We start from the raw sequence: 22,908 nt of genomic DNA, 5'->3' as shown, positions 1-22,908 counted from the left end.
TTGGAATGATTGTCCAGGACTTTTTGGAGATCTGGAGAAATAGATGATTCCAATGTGGAAACATCTAGCGAACATAATTGTGCAATTACACCTCTTTGCTCCTTTTTTAGAAGCTTTGTCATGCCATTAGAGCTGATTATCTTTCCTGGTTTCCCTGCAATACCCCTTAATTCAACTTCCTTTCCTTCCGTAGAAAATTTGATGAAAAGTTCTTGAAAATTAAAAGCTATTGTACCCAAGGATTGTAGCCATTGGACTCCTAGTACAACATCAGCACCTCCCATTGGAATGGAAAGCATTGGGCTAGTCAATACATATTCTCCCATGGATAGCTTGATATTATGGCACTTTCCAGAGCAATTTATTGTTCCTCCATTTGCAATCATCACTTGACACTCTGGTGCTGGATATAGGAAGCAATTCAATTCTTTTGCTACCCTACAATGAATAAAATTGTGGGTGCTTCCTGAATCAATCAACACTATTACCTTTTTCTTCTTGATTTGTCCTTCTATCTTGATGGTTTGAGGAGTGGTAATTCCCGCCAATGCATTACAAGATATGGTCGGATTTATTTGTTCTTCATCTAGGCTTTGTTCCTGGAATATATCCTCTTCTTTTGACCTTTCTTGCTCCTTTTCTTCTTCCTCTTCACAATCTATGTAGAATAATTTCTTCTCAGCACACTTATGACCTTTTGTGTATTTGCTATCACAATTGTAACAAAGCCCTTTTGCTCTTTTTTCTTCCAATTGTTGTGGTGTCAACCTTGTAGGTTGTGGAAGACTAGGGGCAACAACACTTCCGTCTTTATAGTTGTGAGTGGTATGCTTCCTAATTGCCATAATTTTGCTTTCCATTTTTCTTGCTAACCTGAATGCCTTCTCTAATGAATCAGGTTCCTAAGGGCGAACATCATGTTGGATATTATCCTTTAAATACCCTATGAACACATCAATCCTATGCCTCTGGAATATCTTTTACCCTTATGTTCAATTTTTGGAACTCCTCAATGTGCTCCATTATTGAACCCTTTTGTTTGAGACTTATCAATTGGCTAAAAAAAGTGTTGCTTTTTGTATCCTCATAATGTGCTATCAATTCTTCCGTAAAAATTGCCCAAGTGATAAATTGTTTACGAGAACAAAACCATTGATACCATACAAACTGATTTGGTTCCAAATATACAGTTGCCATACGTACCTTTTGTGCGTTTTGCACATTATTGAGATCAAAGAATTACTCCATCTGTAATATCCATTTGGCGGGATCCTTGCCATCAAACTTCCTCATATCGAATTTTGGAATATGTGATTCTTCGATCCAACATTAGCATCTATGGAATCATGATTAACATTTCTTTTGTTCTCATCATGAATTTCCTTTACTACCTTTTCACCATTAGTAAGTATTTCTTGTAGAAAATTTGTCAAATCTGTCTTCAAATCTGCCATGCCTGTTTTCAAATTTGCGTTCAAATCTATCTTCAAATTGTCCATCTTAGCTTCCATGCCATTAATCTTAGCTTCCACGCCATTTATCTTAGCTTCCACGCCATTTATCTTAGCATCTGTTAACTTTTGTGAGTGTGACATTTGTTGCACTTGTTCTTGTAATTTTGATATATCATGTAGCATTTCTTCCTCTTCTTCATGAGTCATGCTAGAGCTTTCAGGTTCCTTACTAGGTGTTTGCATTTTCTTTCCTCGGGGCATCAGTTACCGATAATAATGCTCTACTATTCCCTTTGAATTCCTTCAAAATAAATTTTCAAACCAAGATTAAGCAAAAATTTAAAAAAATCTACACACCTTTTTTCACTTTGTGGGAGCTCAATATTGCCTCTGATGTATCTCTGTACTTCCCAATCATCTAGTTTTGAATTTGTGATCTGTAGTATCTCTCTGTGTCCTCTTTCCAATGCCACCAGTCTGATCCAAATTGGATTCTCCAATAAATAGTTATGCACAATCTCCCAAGATGACTTGATTATAGACCTTTCCATAAGAGCGAAGTTGTATGAAGTGCCACGTGTACAATTTTCGATATTTGGTTCTGAAAAAGATACACAAAAAACTACAGTCTGTCCTCTTTCTGTACCTTCTTACGAAATTTCAATCTGATTCCCACAGAGAAAGTTATGACAATTTTCCCTAGGTCACCTGTTTTAAATGTAATTCAGGAATTTGCAAAAAGACCAACTTCCTTAGATTATATCTCTGAAAATATCACACGAAAAGCTCTGAAATTCGGACCCAACGTTCAGCGCAATTTCTTCTCAAATGGGTTTTTTTTTAGACTTCTGAAACGTCACAAATCTGAAACGTCACAAAAAAAAAAATTATAGCGAAAATTCCACGATGACCTGTTTGGAGCAGCGAAACCCTAGAATCCAAAGCTCTGATACCAAATGTTATAAAACCAGCTCAAGAAAAGATAGAAAAGATAGATAAACGCCTTAGAATTCAGCCTCTTCGAGGGGGCAACCTCCTTTACATTACATAAATGAACAATTCTTTGATGATTCAAATGACAAAACCTCCTTTCTATATATAGGAGTCTAAGGAGTCACAATATAATCCAGTCGACCTAACAATAATAATATAAAGCCACAAAAATAACTATAGAGGGATTCTATGGGGCACAGAAATAACAATATGGGGGTAATAGGGGCACAACAATATAAATAAGTGGTATAACTATAATAGTAATGGGCTAATCACTAGTATTATAGGGACCCAACAAAAAAGCTCATTTCTTTCTCTCTCATTATTTTCATTATCAACAGATTGTGCAAAATTACTTGTGGATGCTTCAGAATATTTACCTTTAAGACTTGTGGTTGTCACTGTTGTTTCATCGCCTGAATCTGATCCCAAGTCCTTCTAAATAGTAGCAGTATTCTTCTTCTCCTTTCCACCAAACTTCTTAGGTTTCAGTTCTAGATGCAAAAACTCGTAGTGTGCCTCATTGTGTCCTTCTTTCTTACAATGAGTGCATGAAGGTTTATCCTTCTTTACAGTGTTTTCTTTCCTCTCCTTCCATTTCAGTTTATTCTTTTCCTTTCTCTTGCTTACAGAATATTTAGATGATCCCCCAACCTTTGGGCTTAGATTGTTACCTCTAGCTTCTAGATGTGTGGCTTGAACTGATACAACATCTAAGCTAGTGGGATTAAACATGAGAATAGTATGCTTTAAATAGCCATGAAATCCACCTAAATATTTCAATAAAGTCTCAAGTGAGTCCAATGATATACCTAGAGTTAAAGCTCTCTTTTTGAATTCCTGAGTATAACTTTGTACACTTTGACCCTTCAATTGCCGAAGAGTTTGCCAACTCATCATTGCTTGCTGCATGTAAGCTAAAGAATAGAATTGCTTTTTGATAGCAGAAAATTCCAAGTAGAAATGATTTTACCATGTTTTTGCAGATCAGCTTGTGTCTTGCCTTCCCACCATACTAGTGCAGTTCCTCCAAGTCAAAGCCTAGCTAGCTAAATCTTCTTCCTTTATGAATCAATGTTTTGTACCTTGCAATATACATCAATTTGTCTTATCCAATTATCTAGCTTTTATGCATTGAATTCTCCATCATAAATTGGAAAATCATACTTCACATCTAATTTGATTAAGGAAGTTTTCTTCTTCTTCTTAGAAGAGCTAGAAGATGATGACGATGAGGATGATGATGGAGGAGATCGTGGAGGAGTCATTCCTCCTTTTCCTTTGCCTTCTGTAGGGGCAATTAGAAAAGGTTCCTCTTCTCCTTTGTCTCGTTTAGGTGTTGAAGTGCTTCCACCTCAACCGTTCTTAAATTTCAGATACATTTCTTCCACCATGGCTTGGAGTGTCTTAAGACTTTCTATAAATTGAGATTCTAATCCAAATGGAGCTTCTTCAGCCATTCTCCTCTGAGAATAGACTCTTCCAATCTCTGGATTAGCCTCAACAAGTTCTCCTTCTCCTAGTCTAAGCTTTAAGCTAGTTAGCATTCAAAATCCAGCACAAGCTTGTCTAACTTTAACAAAACCAAATGCTTTGATACCACTTGATCTGAAAATGGATAAAAAATTAAGGAGAAAAGGTATTACAGTCTCATGTGCAGGAATTCCTATATTATTTAGTGCAACAGATCGAAAATATTGCAAATAATATAGACAAGGAATAGTTATAAAACATAATACACACACATCAACATAGTCAAAATAATAAAGGAGTTTACCAGACCCCCTGGCTACATCTCCTGGTCCAAATTTCAGTTTCGACCTCTATATTATGTCTTTAAGAACAGAGTTTACAGGTGTGAGCTCAATCAAAGCCATAACACAACAACAGTGATATTATACAGGTATTTCACTCGAAAACCTTGAGTCTAAAGAGTGCACAAACTCTCCCTCTTAGTGCCTCTGATCAACTATTCATAGCTGTGTGTTTTCTGACTCTTTGTCTCTCCTCTGTGTCTGAACTTTGACTTGTTCTATTATGGGATGGATTTTTAAGCCTATCGGCCCCTGTCTGTTCACCTTCCCTCTTCGGGCTCTCTATCTTCCTCTTCTATCTGTTCACCTCCCTGCTAAGCATTAAACAATCATTGTAAAACACTCAAGGCATTGAGGCCACCTGTTTACAAATGAAAAGGGCCACTGGTACGGGTGAAATCCCCGGGAATACGCTTCTTTGTTTACACAAAGAAATACACGGAAAATACATTCAAACAGTGGAAAATCTGACCGAAGTGCCAAAACCGGACTTCAAATGATATCAAGTCCACCCTATAATCCTCTCGGGTCCATGTTTTATCATTGTCGCAAGCCCACCGTTGATCTGCCTTCAATCCAATGGTTCACATCCAACCCGAAACGCCAAGTAGTTCACTCAATCTCCACCGTTGATCCATGATCTTTCAATCCAACAGCTGACAGCCATTTCGGGTGCCTACTTGCATGGAGATTACCCGAATGAAAAAGTGGTTTTCTCTCTCCTGCGGCATGCTACATGTTGGCCATTGTATGGAATCGGGCAGAGCCTCTCCAATACCGCTTACCGCCTGAAGCCCGCTTGAAATACCGCTTACCACAGAACTCAATCCTTCGCTACTTTATTTCATAATTCCTTCGGGTCCGCCTGTGTTAAGCCTTCCCGTTAGGAATCTGCGATGCGATGTAATCTCCACCATTGATCTCTTTCGCCTATCCGATGGCTACGATGCGATATTGGTACTTGATATGGATCCTTGATCTGCGCGCTCGATCAATGGTCCAGGTTAAGTAGCTAACCGCAGTCCGCTTGAGGCAGAGGTTGATATGCCGCCGAATTTCTTCGATGTAATTCAATCTCATCCATTGATCCCATGGATCCAATAGCTCTGGGGCATTAAGATTGCGCTTCTCATCTTTCACTTTCACTGTTTCCTCGCCATACTCTGTGTTATAACTCCTTTTGGTCTTTATTTTGTTAACATGTTTGAAGACTTAGAGGTTTTTTCAAGGTCCATTTTGGATCAGTTGACCTAATTTTACTTGGTGTGTAGTAGGTCAATCATAGTATACCATGGTCAAGTACTTTCAACTAGTCAACCATAACAAACCAATTTGACCTAGGTTGACTAGGTTTACATAGGTTTACTAGGTTGACTTAAGTTTAATAGATTTGTTAGGTTTACTAGTCAACAATAGTCAACCTTGCTCACCCATAATCACCTTGGCTAGCCTTAGGCAACCATATTCAACTATAGTCAACCATGGTTTACCAAATTCAACCATAGTTAACCGTAGTCAACCATAGTCAACCTTACTTAGTCATCGTCAATGTTTAAAATTATTCAATAATAATAATAATAATAAGGTTGACATAGATTTACTAGATTTCACTAGGTCAACCATTTCCAACCATGGTTCATAATAGTTAACTATGGTCACCATGGTTACTAGGTTGATTGGGTTGACCTATGTTTACTAGTTTGACTAATGCTTATTAGGTTATTAGGTTTACTAGCCTTTTCATTAGTATTGATAGATATCGAACCAAGTCATTAATATTGATTTTTCTATGTAGTAGGTTGTGTTTTTATAGATTAGGGTCATGATGACTGAGATTTCCTTTGTCCCTCCTTCACTTCCTTCTGCAATCTATTTTCCTGGAATTATCTTTATGGGTTGAGACATATCTCTCATTGGGAATTTGAGGCATTCCAATTCTACAGTATTTGACATCTCAAAAATATTCATGATGACAACCACTGTTAGGAAACCGAAATCAATTCAAAGTGTTCTACAAACTATATTAGGCTAATGTGTTATGTAGCTAATAGGCTCTATGTTTAATAGATCATCATTTTATTGCGCATGTTATAGAAGGAGGTTATGTTGAGGGGGAAATGTGCTAAAACAACATGGTTTATACTTTAAAATGGAATTGTTGTGCAAAGAATTGAAATAAATCATGGTTAGGAGGATCACATTATTACACAAAGGAAGGGGGGTATTCAAAGACTAAATTATGTGCCATAACAAAGAGATGAGAGGAAGAATGTGTTGTAGCGTAAAGGTAAGAGAGATAATGATAGAAATTATAGTATAAATTAGGTTTGAGAGAATTATTACATAGGGAAATGCTAGTTATCTAATGAGAAGCTTCGTGCCATAGTGAAAAATATTGTGAGAAAGTTGAATAGATGATGGCACAATTGTGCAAAGATATGTATCATCCTATGCTATAAGATCAAAGAAGAGGAGAAAATGGTTGTTTAAAACAATGCATGTTCATAGGGTGAGGGATAGTTATAGAAAATATGTGAAATATGTAGCATTTAGCTATATATATAAAGTGAGAAACTAGAAGGTCAAATTTTATCAAGCGATGGATCTAGTCGAATGTGAAGCACCAAAATATGGAAAAATGGAAAAAAAAAAGGCACAATAACTTACTAAATTCCTACCAAAATATGGAAAAATGGAAAAAAAAAAAGGGCACAATAACTTACTAAATTCCTACTACGATGGTTCATCTCCTGGCAGCAGTGGGATCTTCAGTGGCAGAGTGTTATCTATTATGATTTCTTACTCCATTCAGTTGAAGGCATTGGTAGAAAAAGAGCAAGGTAACAATGAAATGGGCTTTGGTACTTATATAATATTAACACACTTGTGAGGACTTGGAAGCACATTAAATGTAGTTGTGCAAGAAAATTTCCGTAGATTCATAAGGTGGTGCATTAGATTTCCTTGGTGAGATGCACTGCACTAGTGTTCTAGTGGGAATGTGTTGGTGGAATTTTTTTCACGTTGCGCCGCACTATGGATCAGAACTACATAGTGCTAAGGAATTTCTTTGTGATGTGATAAGGAGGAGCAAGATGTGCCAAGTATGATAGAAATTTAATTTCATTTACTCATTGAATTAATGACATAAGAGGATGTTCATTCATTGAAATAGAAAACGTGGGGGACTCCAAAGTTTAGAAGTGCACCAAAAATTTGGGGTTGTTGTAGTTGCTACAATAATTCCATAGGAAACTTTCATCTATCTTTGCAATGCAATAAAATTCAATTTCTTATTTGTCAAGGATGTACACATTCTAATTGGTCATGTTAGCTTGTTCCACCAATTTACTAGATTCTAATTTCTTATTTTACATATTTTGGATTTGAATGTTACATGAAACCTTTGGTCACATATTTGACTGATGCTCAAAATGTTATGTTTCAAACCTTCTACATACATGACATCGTGGGCTTTGGTCCTTCCATTATCAATGTTGACAGTTCCTTTTCCTTTGATTCTTGTAGATGCATGATTTCAAAGGTTTACTTTATCTCCATCTATCTCCTTGAGATTGATAAAAGAATTATGATCCCTTGTCATGTGTCTTATGCAACCACTATAAACATGCCATTTATTTTATTTCTTTTGAGAATATAGCATAAGACCACACCTTTCTTATTTCTCCTTCAATAACTTAGGGGGTTCACCCTTCATTTCTTTTATATTCCCTGGTCTTGTGTCCAAAATTGTGGCATATAAAACATCTGATATGAATTTGAAAATGGTTTCTTCTACTTTTACAAAAAGTCATGATTCTATAGAGGTTACTTTCATAACTATAGTCAACTTGTTAATGACCAAATGTGTAGCATATTTAACAATAACCATATACACACTTTGAATATGCGGAAGCACCACTTCCAATAGGTTACAACCCGATATAGTCACCAAACTCAGGCACCAAACTATAGTCACCTTGTTAATGACCAAATGTGTAGCATATTTAAAGACCTGTATGGTTGTTTCTTGCTTCTTATTTTGGCATATATTCCTTTCTAAATTACCTTTTCTGACTATCTTATTGCATATACTTCCATTTTGAGGAGGAAAATTTTAGTATCCCTTTCTCTTAGATGCTTTTTTGTTTCTCCTAGTTGCTTTGTCAAGATTTCACACTTCCTTTTGAACTCTTCCATCTCAATATCCAAAACCATGACTGAATTTGCATCTAGATCCATGTTCCCATGATTCCTTAGATCCACCTTCTAGTAGTTAATGTTTCTTGAAGGCACCTTCTATAATGCCACCTGTTAGACTAAAAATTTCACTCAGAGGAGGGGTGGGGTGAATCAGTGTATCAACAAACATATAATTTTAACACATTTCATAAATAATTAAACATGTAGTAGTGAATCATAACAATTTTCATCATAACAATAAATGAAACCATACATCAATAATCCATCATCACATCATCACAAGACGACACAAGTTTTTACATGGAAACCCTTATGAGAGAAAATAAAAAATTCTTATTCTTATTCTTCTTCTTCAATTCATTACATAGATTTTTAGACATTGACCTGCTGGAGGCACCCACCCCCAAAATGTGCAAGAAACTAATTGAAATATGCTACAAATTGATTGAGGAAGAAACCTAAAAAATGTGTAAGTAGCTACATGCAATACATTACAACTTGATTGAGGCACCAACCTATGAAGATGTACAACCACCCAATCACAATAGGTTACAACCTGATTGAGGAAACAACCCTTGAAGATGTGAAAACACACACTTGCAATAAGCTACAACTTGATTTAGACACCAAACTATGAATATGTGCAAGCATCGCTTGCAATAGCCTACAACCTGATTGAGTCATCAAACTTAGTGTTGGCATCAACATCCTCCTTCAACTTCATCATTCTAGGCACATAAAACCCTTCTTGAAATTTTTTCTAGCCATTACACAAAGCTCATTGAAACTTTATCATAAGTACCCAAAACATAACACTAATTTTGAACATAAAAATGCATCATCAAGGCTTTTCATACCTTTATAACTATTCGCAACTGAAACTTGATCATCATGCTCCTTTTGGAATCAAATTCAGGTTTGAAATGAGCCTAGAAACGCCCAAAAACCATATAAAACAAAACAATCCAATTAATTTTTATGACAAAAAAAGCCTTTTTAGGGTGTGTTCTATAGAATAGAATTTTCCTAGAAGTATTCCAACAAAATGAAAACTTCTGGCCTCTTAACTATAAAATAAAATTTATATTTGTGAGAAAATAAAAAATTATTTTGGACCTGATCAATGACCATATTCAAACCTGCAACCTTTACTGTATAATACAATTACATTACCAACTATTCCACACACGTTTCCTTACCATATGATGTGTATGAATTAAATTTAATGTCACATGGTTGGATAGGATCCAAAATGGGGTGTGGGACCCTATCCTGTGACCCTTTTAGTCCATCACCAGCTCACCATAGTGCATTCCAAATACAAGGCTAGGTCAAAACATTTCATAAGGTTTTGACACCGTCGTCATACATAAACAAAGAAGGATTCCTTCCAAAATGATACCCTTCACAATGTTTCGTAACCATGACAATATAAATGATGACTCCTAAATCCACTATATCAACTACAAATATTACATCTTATCATAAGGGAGATATTTCATGAGTGTTATTTCTCATGCGATGGAACCATGGGTTGTATGTATTTATATTCAATAGATGATCTCATGGCTTCACAGGGTTTGAACATGGGTCAATGATTACACAATTAAACCAATGTTTTGACCATCATGCCAACCATGTGACCATAACTTAGTTAACCATATGACCAATGGTTCCACCCTAGTGACAATAATATTTAACCCATATGACCATGCCATGAGACCCAGTCTTGAGGGGTTCATGGTCGTCTGCATGATGACATCAGCATGAAACCATCATGCCATGTGGAAGCTCATGAGAGGAGCCATGTGTCACCTATTTTTACCATTTGACCAATCAAAAACTGACATTTATACATGACATGTGGTAGACCCTAGAGATGCCACATCACCCAAATTACGTTTCAAGCCACATCATTGCCATGTTTCTATGTCATCTCTTTCGACCAACCAAATTTTTCCACATGTTAGGAATCTCGTGCCATCGCCTTTGACCAATTATACTTTGCCATATGTCAGGATTGCCATGCCATCTCCTCAGGCTAATTAGACTTCATCATATATTAGGCCTACCATGTCATCTCCTCTAGCCAACCCAACTTTGCCACATGTTAGAACTGCTTTTTCATCTCCTCTTTGGCCAATAAAAATATGCCACATGTTACTATATACTGGGAAAGTGTGGTGGAGTTGACCTTGATTAAACCTTGGGTAGGTTCATATTTCATCTTTCGCTCAGTTCCTTATCTAACTATCAGGTCCATTTGATTTGGGAAAACATGATCAAACTTTAATGTTGTCAAAATTAGTGTAAGTTGTGTCACCATCTACCATATATTTGATCACTAAACCATAGATCCTCCCAGATGATGCACGTTGTTTAATAGATGTGGTGTTTGTGGGGTTTTTTCCCCATAGTTTAGGTCCTTTACTAATGTTGATATTCAAATGGCCGTAACTTCTCACTCAATAGGAGGCTTTCAAATTCTGATATAAACCATTGGAAAGGTTGCATAGATGACTATCCAAACATGTCATCCATATACTCATTTGCACATCATAGCTTAACAAAATCTCAAGAAACTTCACACCTCTTTTAACATCACTTGATGAGGGCATGCAAGTAATTAGGTTTCCATACTACTTCCTTTGATTCAAGAGTTACACTGCTACTTCCTTAATCATCGCCTTTGACATTAATGACATTAGTTTTTCTTGGACGCAACCCAACTTTGCCTAGGTTTTGGCAAAGACTCTGCATTTTGTGAAGAAGAACATGCAGTGGAGTAGTGAAGCACATTTTTAGGAATTAAATATATCGTGCAATGTTGTAAGGGCTTAGAGGTGGGTCAAAGCCCCTCCTTTTTGTAAAAGCACGCGATTTTGTAAGGGATCAATGGTTTTGGAGCCATAGTTGCTTGTTTTAGGGAGTCCATGGTATTTGGACCATGGTATTTTGATGATGTAACCCTACAATATAATAGTATATATAGGGTAAAATAATAAGAAGAGAAAAAATAGAATCAATCAGTGTTGTGGATGAATTATTGTGATCTGTAATTTGGTAACAAAGGATAGGCTTTGCAGCTAAGTGTGCAGAGGCATGGAGAAGAGTTTGTGTTGTAGCTCTGATCCAAAAATATGAGATAATGCAAATAACCCAGAAATAAGATGAAATGATTCTTTATTGATCAACTCTTATGGTAGGGCAACACCATACATTCACTCCTTAAGGAAGGAGAACACTCCACAAGCCATATGTCTGTTCATACAATAATACTTCTCTTCATATCCCTCCATGTGGAGTCTCTAGCCTCTATATAGGCCTCATACATACAATACCATGCATCATTACCATGGTTTCCTCATACCATCAACTAATACCATGGGCCCATTACATTATTATTAACTACTTGTGGTCCCTTACATGACATGGGTTAACCACCTTATTTATTACTATGGCCCATCCCATTATTACATTATTACCTTGGGTACCTCCCTTGGTACCCCATATTATCCCCCCTAGGTATATAACATTCCACCCCCCTAAGCATGTTTCGTCCCCGAAACATGGGAAGAACACAAATAATAAGATCTACTCAAAAGAGTAGCCCACTGGTACCATGCACGTGCCTCTAGCCATCCAAGGGAAAGGTGAACCCTCGATCTCGCTGGTGCCTCGCTCGCTTGAGATGGAAGTTGACTGCGGTAGCTCTTCTGTGTGGATGTGTAGTAGGTGGATCTTTGTTCCTCTCGATCTGTCCTGCGGGGTTTGTTGTCCATGTGGCTAATTGGTTGCCATCTTGATTGTTGTCTTGCTGGGTGATGTGGGTGATGATATGTTGAAGTTTTAACCCACGATGGTTTTTTCTTTACTTCACCTTGCTGTGGTGCCTGTTGTGGTGTCTTCTTTTTCAATATGACTTCAACAACTGAACCGTCCTCAGATGTATCAGCACCTGTAACCTTTTCTGCTTCAGCCTCTGTTTGTGTTTGATTGTCGACCATCAACTGCTCATCATCTGATATGTCAGTCCCTATAACATCTTGTGCGTCAACCTCCGTGGACTCTACCTGTTTATGGATGGAAATATCCTGTAATGTAATTTTCTTCTTTTTATACCATAGCTTCAGGAATTTCGTCTGCACATTAATATTGATAGTACCCACAGATTCCATCCAAGGATATCCCAAAACAACATCGATATTATCCATCTCTGAAGCATAAAAATCACCATGAAACACATACTTATCCATAGAAAGCTTCAAATCCTTATAGATTTGAACATCCTTATCATCAACCTGTGTATTTTCAATTTGTTTTGCTGGGACTTGCAATTTCTTTGTCAAGTTGACATTTATGAGATTTTTCTTGCAACTCGGATTTATATACACAATGATTTTCTCCTTCTGAATCAATCCATGAACCTGCAATAAGGAGACACCCGTAGCAATTAAACCCTTATGTGTCTCATTCTCCTTTTTTCTAGCCCGAGACCATTTGTCTAAAAGGACTTTTTCAAATTCTGCATCTAAGAGTTTGGTCAACTGTTTGATATCATGTGAGAAATACCATTTGTAAGCCTCATCTTTGAAACCATACCACACTGAATCCCTCCAATATTTTGCCATTGCTGACTTTTTTCGTTTTATGTATTCTTCAATAGTAGGACCATTATCTTTCCCTGTAAAATAATAATTCTCCATGAGATAAATTCACTCACTTGGTGAAAATTTGCAATTGTCACAGTTTCGTCAATATTGCTCAGAATCTCTATTATAACCTGTTTTTGGAAATGGAACAACCATTCTGCATCTGCCCGTGTGATCGGAATCCTGATTCAGACACTGGAATTTCATATCTGCGCTGCTACTCTCCCGCCGTCACCCAAAATTTCTGCAAAAAGAGCTGATTTTAAATCAGCGATATCTCCCTCATCCGGACTCCGATTCGACTGATTTTTTTTTTGAAATCAGGTGTTTTTTCTCAAAGATTCCAGATCTACAATTAGATTTTGCAGATCTGGTGCCAATACTTCTAGATCTACGCCGCAAATTCGCTGCCCCGAAAATTTGTCTGCAACCCTACTGATTTTTAAATCAGCGATATCTCCTTCATCCGGACTCCGATTCAACTGATTTTTTTTTTGAAATTGGGTATTTTTTCCCAAATAATCCAGATCTGCAATTAGATTTTGTAGATCTTGTACCAAGATGTCTAGATCTGATCTGCAAACTCGCCGCCCCAGAAACCCTGCAAAAATGGAAAAAAAAAAAAAAATAAATAAATAAATAAAAATAAAAATAAATAAAAAAATAAAAATAAAAATCTCCACAGTTTGCCCAAGAAAGAGCTTTGATACCAATTGTTGTAGCTCTACATAAGAATATATGATAATAGAAATAAACCCAAGAAAGAACAAGATCAAAATAGATAAAAATGATTCTTTATTGATTAAACCCTTATGGTAGGGCAACACCATACATTCACTCCTTAAGGAAGGAGAACACTCCACAAGCCATATGCATGTTCATACAATAATCTTTCTCTTCATCTTCATGCATGTGGAGTCTCTTGCCTCTATATAGGCCTAATACATACAATACCATGCATCATTACCATGGTTCCCTCATACCATCAACTAATACCATGGGCCCATTACATTATTATTAACTACTTGTGGTCCCTTATATGACATGGGTTAACCACCTTATTTATTACTATGGCCCATCCCATTATTACATTATTACCTTTGGTACCTCCCTTGGTACCCCATATTATCCCCCCTAGGTATATAACATTCCACCCCCCTAAGCATGTTTCGTCCCCGAAACATGGGAAGAACACAAATAATAAGATCTACTCAAAAGAGTAGTCCACTGATACCAATTGTTGTAGCTCTGATCCAAAAATATGAGATAATGCAAATAATCCATAAATGAGATGAAATGATTCTTTATTGATCAACCCTTATGGTAGGGCAACACCATACATTCACTCCTTAAGGAAGGAGAACACTCCACAAGCCATATGCATGTTCATACAATAATACTTCTCTTCATATCCCTCCATGTGGAGTCTCTAGCCTCTATATAGGCCTCATACATACAATACCATGCATCATTACCATGGTTTCCTCATACCATCAACTAATACCATGGGCCCATTACATTATTATTAACTACTTGTGGTCCCTTACATGACATGGGTTAACCACCTTATTTATTACTATGGCCCATCCCATTATTACATTATTACCTTGGGTACCTCCCTTGGTACCCCATATTATCCCCCCTAGGTATATAACATAATCATTATAAGCCCATTTAAGATTCAACATCACGGTCCCATTAATTAGTGGTATGAGAGGGATTACTCTTCCTGAGTGAAAAATGGAGGTAGGAAGAAGAGGTCGGGGAAGACCTGCAAGGGGAGCAGTAGATGAAGGACTACGAGAAGAAATCAGAATTTTGTCAGCTCGTTTGGCAGCAGTGGAAGCAGCAAGGCGTAGGGATCCTGAAGGTGGTGATGACAGTGATGGTGAAATAGTGGCAACGACAGATGGGTCAGAAGATGAGGCAACAAAAATCAAACTGTTGAAATCAGTTTTGATGGCCAGTAGCAGACCAAGACCAAAACTTTCTAATTATGATGGCAGCTTGTCCACAGAAGCATTGTTGGACTGGATAAGCGAGTTGGACAAATACTTCGAGTATGAGGAAGTTAGTGAGGATAGGAAAGTCAAGTTTGTTGTTACCAAGTTGAAAGGACATGCAGCACTGTGGTGGGACAATGTGCAGGCAGAAAGGAGGAGACTGAACAAGCCCTTGATTAAAAAATGGGACATGATGATTGCTAAGATGAAAAGCAAATTTCTGCCTAAAGATTACCAAATTTCCCTTTATAGGCAGATGCAGAACTTGAGACAGAGAGTGATGACTGTAAAGGAGTACACAGAAGAGTTCTATAAAGTGAACTTGAGGGTTGGGTATGTTGAAGATACCCCTGAGAAAACAACAAGATATGTGAATGGTCTACAGATGGAAATCCTGGACGAGATCAGTATTCTTTCCCCTAAAACTATAGAGGAGGCATATCAGTGTGCTTTGAAGGCGGAAGAAAATATTACCAGGAAGCAGAATGCAAGAAGAGGACATGGTTCCGGTAGAGGAAAGGGACAGTCCTTTGGCAGGGGTAAAACTGCCAACAGTAGTGAAGAAGGCAGCAGTTCAAAGACTTCGGGACAGACTGAGAGGGAAGGTAGCACCAGAGGTGGAAGGCCATACCAGCATGGATGAGGTAATGGCAGAGGCAGAGGAAATGCCTACCAGTGCTACAAGTGTCACAAATGGGGGCACAGGTCTTTTGAATGTCCTGAAGGTGAGCAGGTTGGGCAGCGGGGAGCATATGTTTCTCAACCCAATGCGGCAGAGGCACCACCACAGGAGGTGGAGAACGTGCCTGAGACAGGTGAAGCCTTGGTGTTGAACAAGGTTTTGCTGAAACCAGCTAGGGAAATGACTGATGTGACACAGCGGAAAGCATTGTTTCGAACTGTGTGCAAGTCGCAAGGAAAATGTTGCAAGTTGATTATAGATAGCGGGAGCACTGATAACCTGGTAGCCACTGAGATGGTGGAAAAATTGGGCTTGAAGAAGCTGAAGCACCCGACTCCATACAAGGTGTCTTGGCTGCAAAAAGGACACCAACTATTGGTTGATGAGCAGTGTGAGGTGGAGTTTCACATTGGCAGATACAAGGACAAGGTGACTTGTGACATCATGCCTATGGACGTGTGCCATATTCTGCTGGGAAGACCATGGCAATATGATAGAAAGGTCATCCATGATGGGGAGAAGAATTTTTACAAATTTGTGAAGGATGGGATAAAGCACATGCTTGTTCCCATGAAGGAGGAAAATGTTGCAGAGACCAGCGGGTCTAAAACACTACTGATAGGCGGAAAGGAGTTTCTACGATAGGTGGAGGAAAATGAGGTAAACTATGCAGTTGTATGAAAACCAAGGGTAATATTGTTGCATACCAAAGTTATCGATTTGCCTGTGGAGATACAGGATATGTTGCAGGAATTTAGCGATATTGTAGTAGATGATCTACCAGATGAATTGCCACCAAAGCGGAGCATTAGTCACCATATTGATTTCATTCTGGGAGCTAGTTTGCCAAACAAGGCTACTTACCGAATGAGTCCAAAGGACAATGAGGAGATCAGAAAACAGGTACAAGAATTGTTGGACAAAGGATTGGTTCGAGAGAGTCTGAGTCCTTGTGTTGTTCCGACCGTTTTAGCTCCCAAGAAAGGAGGTGAATGGCGGATGTGCACTGATTCCAGGGCGATAAATAAGATCACCATCAGGTACAGGTTTCCTTTACCTCGGATGGACGATATGATGGATTGTCTGAGTGGAGTGACATAATTTTCAAAAATAGATCTGAAAAGTGGCTACCACCAGATCAGGATTAGAGAAGGTGACGAGTGGAAGACGACTTTCAAGACTAATGAAGGCTTGTACGAGTGGCTAGTCATGCCATTTGGACTGAGCAATGCTCCCAGCACGTTCATGTGTTTGATGAATGAGGTGTTAAAGAATTCATTGGAAAATTCATGATCATATATCTAGATGATATACTCATTTTCAGCAAGACTAAGGAGGAACATTTTCGGCATGTCAGGTATGTGCTAGAAAAATTACAGCAAAATAAATTGCTGATAAATCTTAAAAAATGTTCTTTTTTCAAGAAAGAATTGATTTATCTAGGATTTGTAATTTCTGAAAATGAGTTGAAGATGGACCCAAAAAAGATTGCAACCATAGTTGGCTGGCCATCCCCCAAAAATATGTTTGAGGTACGAAGCTTTCATGGACTGGCAGGTTTTTACTGGAAGTTTATTAAGAATTTCAGTGGTATTTGTGCACCTATGGTAGACACCATTAAGAAGGAAAATCAACCTTTTCATTGGACAGAATCGGCTGAAAGGAGTTTTCAGCTTTTGAAGAAGAAGATCACTGAAAAACCAGTCCTGAAACTACCAGATTTCAACAAGCTTTTTCAAGTTCGTTGTGATGCCAGTGGGATAGCCATTGGTGCCATTCTCAGCCAAGAAGATAAGCCAGTAGCATACTTCAGCGAGAAGTTAAATGAGAGCAGGCAGAAGTATACGTCTTATGACAAGGAGTTTTATGCAGTCGTCCAAGCATTGAAGCATTGGAGACATTATTTGTTGGCTAATGAATTTGTCTTGTTTTCAGACAATTCTGCACTGCAGTACATTATGCAGCAACACAAGCTAAATCATAAGCATGTGAAATGGGTGGAGTACTTGCAGAGCTTCACATTTGTTCTAAAGCACATCAACGGTCAAGCCAACAAGGTGGCAGATGCATTAAGCAGGAGAAGCTTAATATTACAGGAAAGTGTAGTACAGGTGCTTGGATTCGAGTATCTTAAGGACTTGTATGGGACGGATGAAGACTTTAAGGAAGCTTATGAAGCTTGCCAAAATCCATTGTTGAGAGACAATAGCCCATGGTTGGACTATAATATGCAGGAAGGGTTGTTGTTCAAAGGAGGACAGTTGTGCATTCCAGAGTGTTCTATGCGGGAGAACTTGATCCGAGAAAAGCACAGTGGAGGTTTGGCTGGACACTTTGGAGTAGATAAGACTTTGGATCAGCTGAGCCACTTCTATTATTGGCCGAGAATGAGAAGAGATGTACAGAGATTTTTCACCAGATGCAGGGTCTGTCAGCATGAAAATGGGTGCAGTCAGAATGCATGGCTGTATACACCCTTACCCATTCCAAACATGTAATAGTCCAAAAATAAATATCTAATTAACTTTACTAATCAACATTTAATTTAAATCAGAGTGGCACTTATCTAGCCAGATAAACATGTAATTAATAAACAAAATGAATAGTGCTTACCTGTGGTAGAAGTAGGCTTACTGCAACAAGGTTTTGGGGACGACTCTCCACCCAACCATAGGCTCAATTGTGCAAGGATTCGCTACAACTGGCCACCCCCGAGCCCTCAGTCAACGTACTACTGCTAGTGACTCCTATGTCTTAAAACACCATTCTCCCAAGAGAATGAAAGATAGAATCTCGGAAAGATGGAATGCAAGAATGTCTCTCATCTTCCTCACCATCTAATAAATAGAACAACATTGGAAGGGGAACCACATGCACACACTCCATGTGTCTACATGCAATTTTCTTTTGATTTTTATCTTTCTTGTTTTATTTCTTTACCTTTCTTTTATTTTTAGCTTTTCTTGTTTTATTTCCTTCTTTTTGATAGTTTTCTTGTTTTATTTCTATTTATTCTTATTTAGAGTTTTAGGATGGTTATTACTATTTTTATTTTTATTATTTTTATTTATTTCTTTGTGTATTTTTAATATTATTTATTATTTAACATTTATTATTTATTATTTTTATTATTTATTATTAAGTGATTTATTTATTATTATTTATTATTTCTATTATTAATTATTATTTATTATTTATTTTTATTATTTATTATTTATTATTATATTATTATTTATTATTTTTATTATTTATTATTTATTATTAAGGGGAGGGATATTACATACTCTCCCACTTTAAGGAACTTCGTCCCGAAGTTATGTTGAATTATGTATTATTTTTTATTTTTTATTATTTAATTTACTTCATGTTGCCAACACCCTCTGCTGAACTAGTATAACCAGCAGGCATTGAAAGTCCCCAACACCCCGGGAAATCTCAAGGAATCTTTGTCCTTTTTCCCACTTTCAGCACCAGGCATAAGCCTAACCCAGTCTGTATCCTAGTCCAAGGCTGGCCCCAAGGCTCGCGCCTGACTCAGACCTCATCTGCCCCAAGGTAGGCATCCGGTCCGGTACTCAATGACCCCGGGCATCTAGCAAGGCTGGCCCACTCCCTCCACAACTACTAAGGCGCACAGCCCCAGGCATCGAAGTCCTTTACATCCCTTCCAGACTTCAGCATCCCAATCCAATAACAGGCACCAAGCCTAGAACACCAGGCACTTGGCCTCCTCAAGATGGTCCCATAGCTCTTCTAGAGCTATCCATCAAGAGCTATACACAAGACAAAGGAACCACTGGCATATGTAGTGTTGATTGAGTTTTGTCCCCAGCCCATATGGTGTTACTTATTCTCCCTCGTGTGTATGGGCTCGCACAAGATCATCAAATAAACCGGCCCTCTTGGCCCATTTGTGGAGTCATGTGAATCATCACATCTCAACATGCATCCAATGCATTAACCATACCATCATAGTATCATAGGAAATAATCCACATGCCAACTCTTGCATGTCATCATGAGAACGTTCATCTTTGTTAATCGCGACATTATGAATAATAAGGAACTGCATGCTCATGCATGTCATAGATTTGTACGGAACTATCGCATGCTTCAGTTATACCATCAACATAATTATATTAAAGACATATCATGACTTCTCATAAATGAACCACATGTCAATAATCCTCATATTATAGCATCATAATTCCTATGCCACATTATGCATATCATATCCATCATGAGTATTGAACATTAAATACCTATCATCACGTAGTAAATGAATATGTCAATATACCTTGACATAACGTCATAATGCCTATGCATATCACTATTATCATATGGATACATTATCACTATAAGAACCATATGTAAAGCATTATCTTCCTACCATGAAACATTGTAAATATGTTTTCATCAAGTTGTCAATTACTTTTCAATAATCATTTCGACTTCTTTCTACTAGGTAGTTGATTATTTACACCAACGGTATAATCATCTAAGTACATCGTTAAATTTCACATGAGCCTCATCATCTTGAGTCTTAATCTCTCATCATATATTCTTCCTAGTGATAGCATCATTATTTAACTCATCTATCTCAAAATTAAATCCTTTGATTTTACATCCATTTACCCTTTGGCTTACTGATTCCAATACCGCTATATGCAATTGCATATAAACATTTTTTCATCATGATTTAATTTTATATCATGCTTAATTTACTTGCAAGGATTTGTTAATCCATGTTGACTTATTTAACAATCAACGCTTCATCCACAGAAATATTTTCTGATCTCGTCGAGTTCGTAAAGCTCGTATCTCAATACCACTTGATTGCTTTATCATAAATTCAGTTTCATCAAGTTGGGCAAAAGACTCTTTCTTATAGTATCATTATTTTAGATTTTGAAACAGTTGGAAGCACTACTACCATCATTGTCCATGAGAAACTTGGAAACGACCTCTTTTAACGTTATGGAAAGTCCTACTCATGAAATAATGAGACAAGTACAATCTCTATTAGTTGACTTTCACTTCTTTTGTCACTATGTACACAATCCTTCTCAAGGTATCCGTATAAAATTTATAGCAACATTCCTTCCTATATCTTCCTCGTTTATTATCATTTGGTCATCATGCAACTTCACACCTTCACATTTTAAAATATGTAGATCATCATTATGACCATTACCGATCATGTTTCTAGCTCTACTCATACCTTTAAAAGAATTCTCTTCTTGATAGAACATCCCTTCATTTCCTCCTACCCGATATTCATAGATATATTTTTCTTTTTCTCCCTGTCTTGATTTCCTACTATTCCATGTCTATTGGCTTCAAAAATGGAAGTTTCTTCACTTCATTCTATTTTATTAATTTGACTTGAATTTCTCACCTCCAATCATTGTGGTTTTTCCTCCTCTCCTATAACACTGATATACCTTGGAAATGTTGTTACTATTTCCAACTTGGGTAATACCTGATAAATAAATTCATTAAGATAGCTACCAAGTGTAATCTGCTTATCTTTTCTTGTTTTAAGACATCAACATAATAAAATATCCTTATCATACGTCTTGTTATCCATAATTCATTCATATAGTTAGTCACCTATGAAAAACTTTACAATGTGGCTCTCCCATTGTTATAGATGTTGTTATGCACACAACTTATCTTCTCCAACCATTCTATTTATCATACCTTACAGGTTCCTTAAAATAACCTTCATTATTACCCTGATTTTTCAAGTTCATTAGTTGATTGCCAATATTTTCTTCTTTATGTGCATCATCCTTAGATAGACCTTATAGTGATACCTTTAGAGTACCAAGTCATGATTATACCAACTCTTCCATTATGTTCTAAAATCGGTTATTTCTTCTTATTGATTTCTTACCCCTGTTGTGATACTTCTTCTCTACGATCCAAGTTGGCCATAATCACATGAACTATCATTAGCAAGTTTCTCCTTTCCATTTCTCTTTAGACATCTTTATTCATTGTATGCAATTAAACTTGAATCACGAAACCTCATGTAACATTATACTCAACATCTAAACTGAAATCCAAGTCTGTACAATTTTCCATTGAGAATATAATAGTACATGAGCAGATACATGTAATCTGAATGGCAATGGCAGTGCAAATTAAATTTATTAGAAGATCATATTGAGAGAGTTGTGTTCTTGTAATAATAGACCAGAGAAATGCCAAGCAAATGTTATTGCTAAAGGACAATGAGCCTCTGATACCATAGGTATATGGGTCTTATCACGGGTGTTATACCACCAATAGTATGGAGCAATGGTCGTCATATGACCTGTTACACACCATTACAACATGATATAATTAGATTTTTTATATTAAAAAAAAACTACCTTCTTATGTTGATTCCTGTGATAATAAACAATGAAACCTTCATACGCATTAAGATTATCCAATGTGTTGGGTTCCATCTTTGTCGAATAAAACACCGTCACTTTAAAATTTTGCTGATGTATATAGTGTGTAGATCTTTATGAAGCGGCAAAACAAAATTATCTCTGCACGGGCATCTGTTGATTTATTTTTTTATACAGTCGGCTATTTCATGCTTTGAGACCACAAACGTAGCATAGCTGATAAACTTATACCTGTGAATTTTTTTTCGTGGAGTAAATGTCGTTGCAGATTATAGTAAAGGATGACTTCCCTAACACCGTATTAAAATTGAACCTTTTGTGCAAAAAAAGGGTCTCATTACCTATCAAAAAAGATTGGTAGTTTTGTAGGTAGTCTTCTATTTATTTTCAGGGATACAATGGTTGCATCACGGGGCTGTATAAAGGTAAAATTCTACCGGCATATTTCAATTATTTCCCAAGTGTGAATCGACTTTGCATTTAGCATGCATGTATGTCTGAATCTGATCGACTTTCGCTTTGTTTTAGCATTTGTAAATCATTCTTTTTCATCCGACTGTTTTTTTTTTTTGACTTTATAATTCTAGAATCTCATTCTATTTTGTTCAATCTTACAAGCTAGGGAACTGCTTACCATGACTTTTTTCAGGGTCTATTGGGGCATGGTATTGTAATTTGTAAGTATGAAGTGCTAGTTTTATAAT

General features: G+C 37.1%; 1 protein-coding gene across 1 annotated transcript; it reads left to right on the top strand.

The window, feature by feature from the left end:
• Positions 1-14,856: 14,856 nt before the first annotated feature.
• LOC149154862 (uncharacterized) lies at positions 14,857-17,785 on the top strand. The gene is made up of 4 exons (XM_089444241.1): positions 14,857-15,724; positions 15,845-16,230; positions 17,226-17,641; positions 17,737-17,785. The coding sequence occupies exons 1-4, from the start codon at positions 14,857-14,859 to the stop codon at positions 17,783-17,785; spliced, it is 1,719 nt and encodes a 572-aa protein (XP_089300367.1).
• The last annotated feature ends 5,123 nt before the right edge of the window (positions 17,786-22,908 follow it).

This window comes from Pinus tabuliformis, chromosome 9, assembly GCF_031772625.1.
Source record: "Pinus tabuliformis cultivar Carrire ecotype Pingquan chromosome 9, CPIR1, whole genome shotgun sequence".
Taxonomy (NCBI): domain Eukaryota; kingdom Viridiplantae; phylum Streptophyta; class Pinopsida; order Pinales; family Pinaceae; genus Pinus; species Pinus tabuliformis.
The sequence above is the reverse complement of the archived record's forward strand: the minus strand, read 5'-3'. Positions and strand labels throughout refer to the sequence as shown.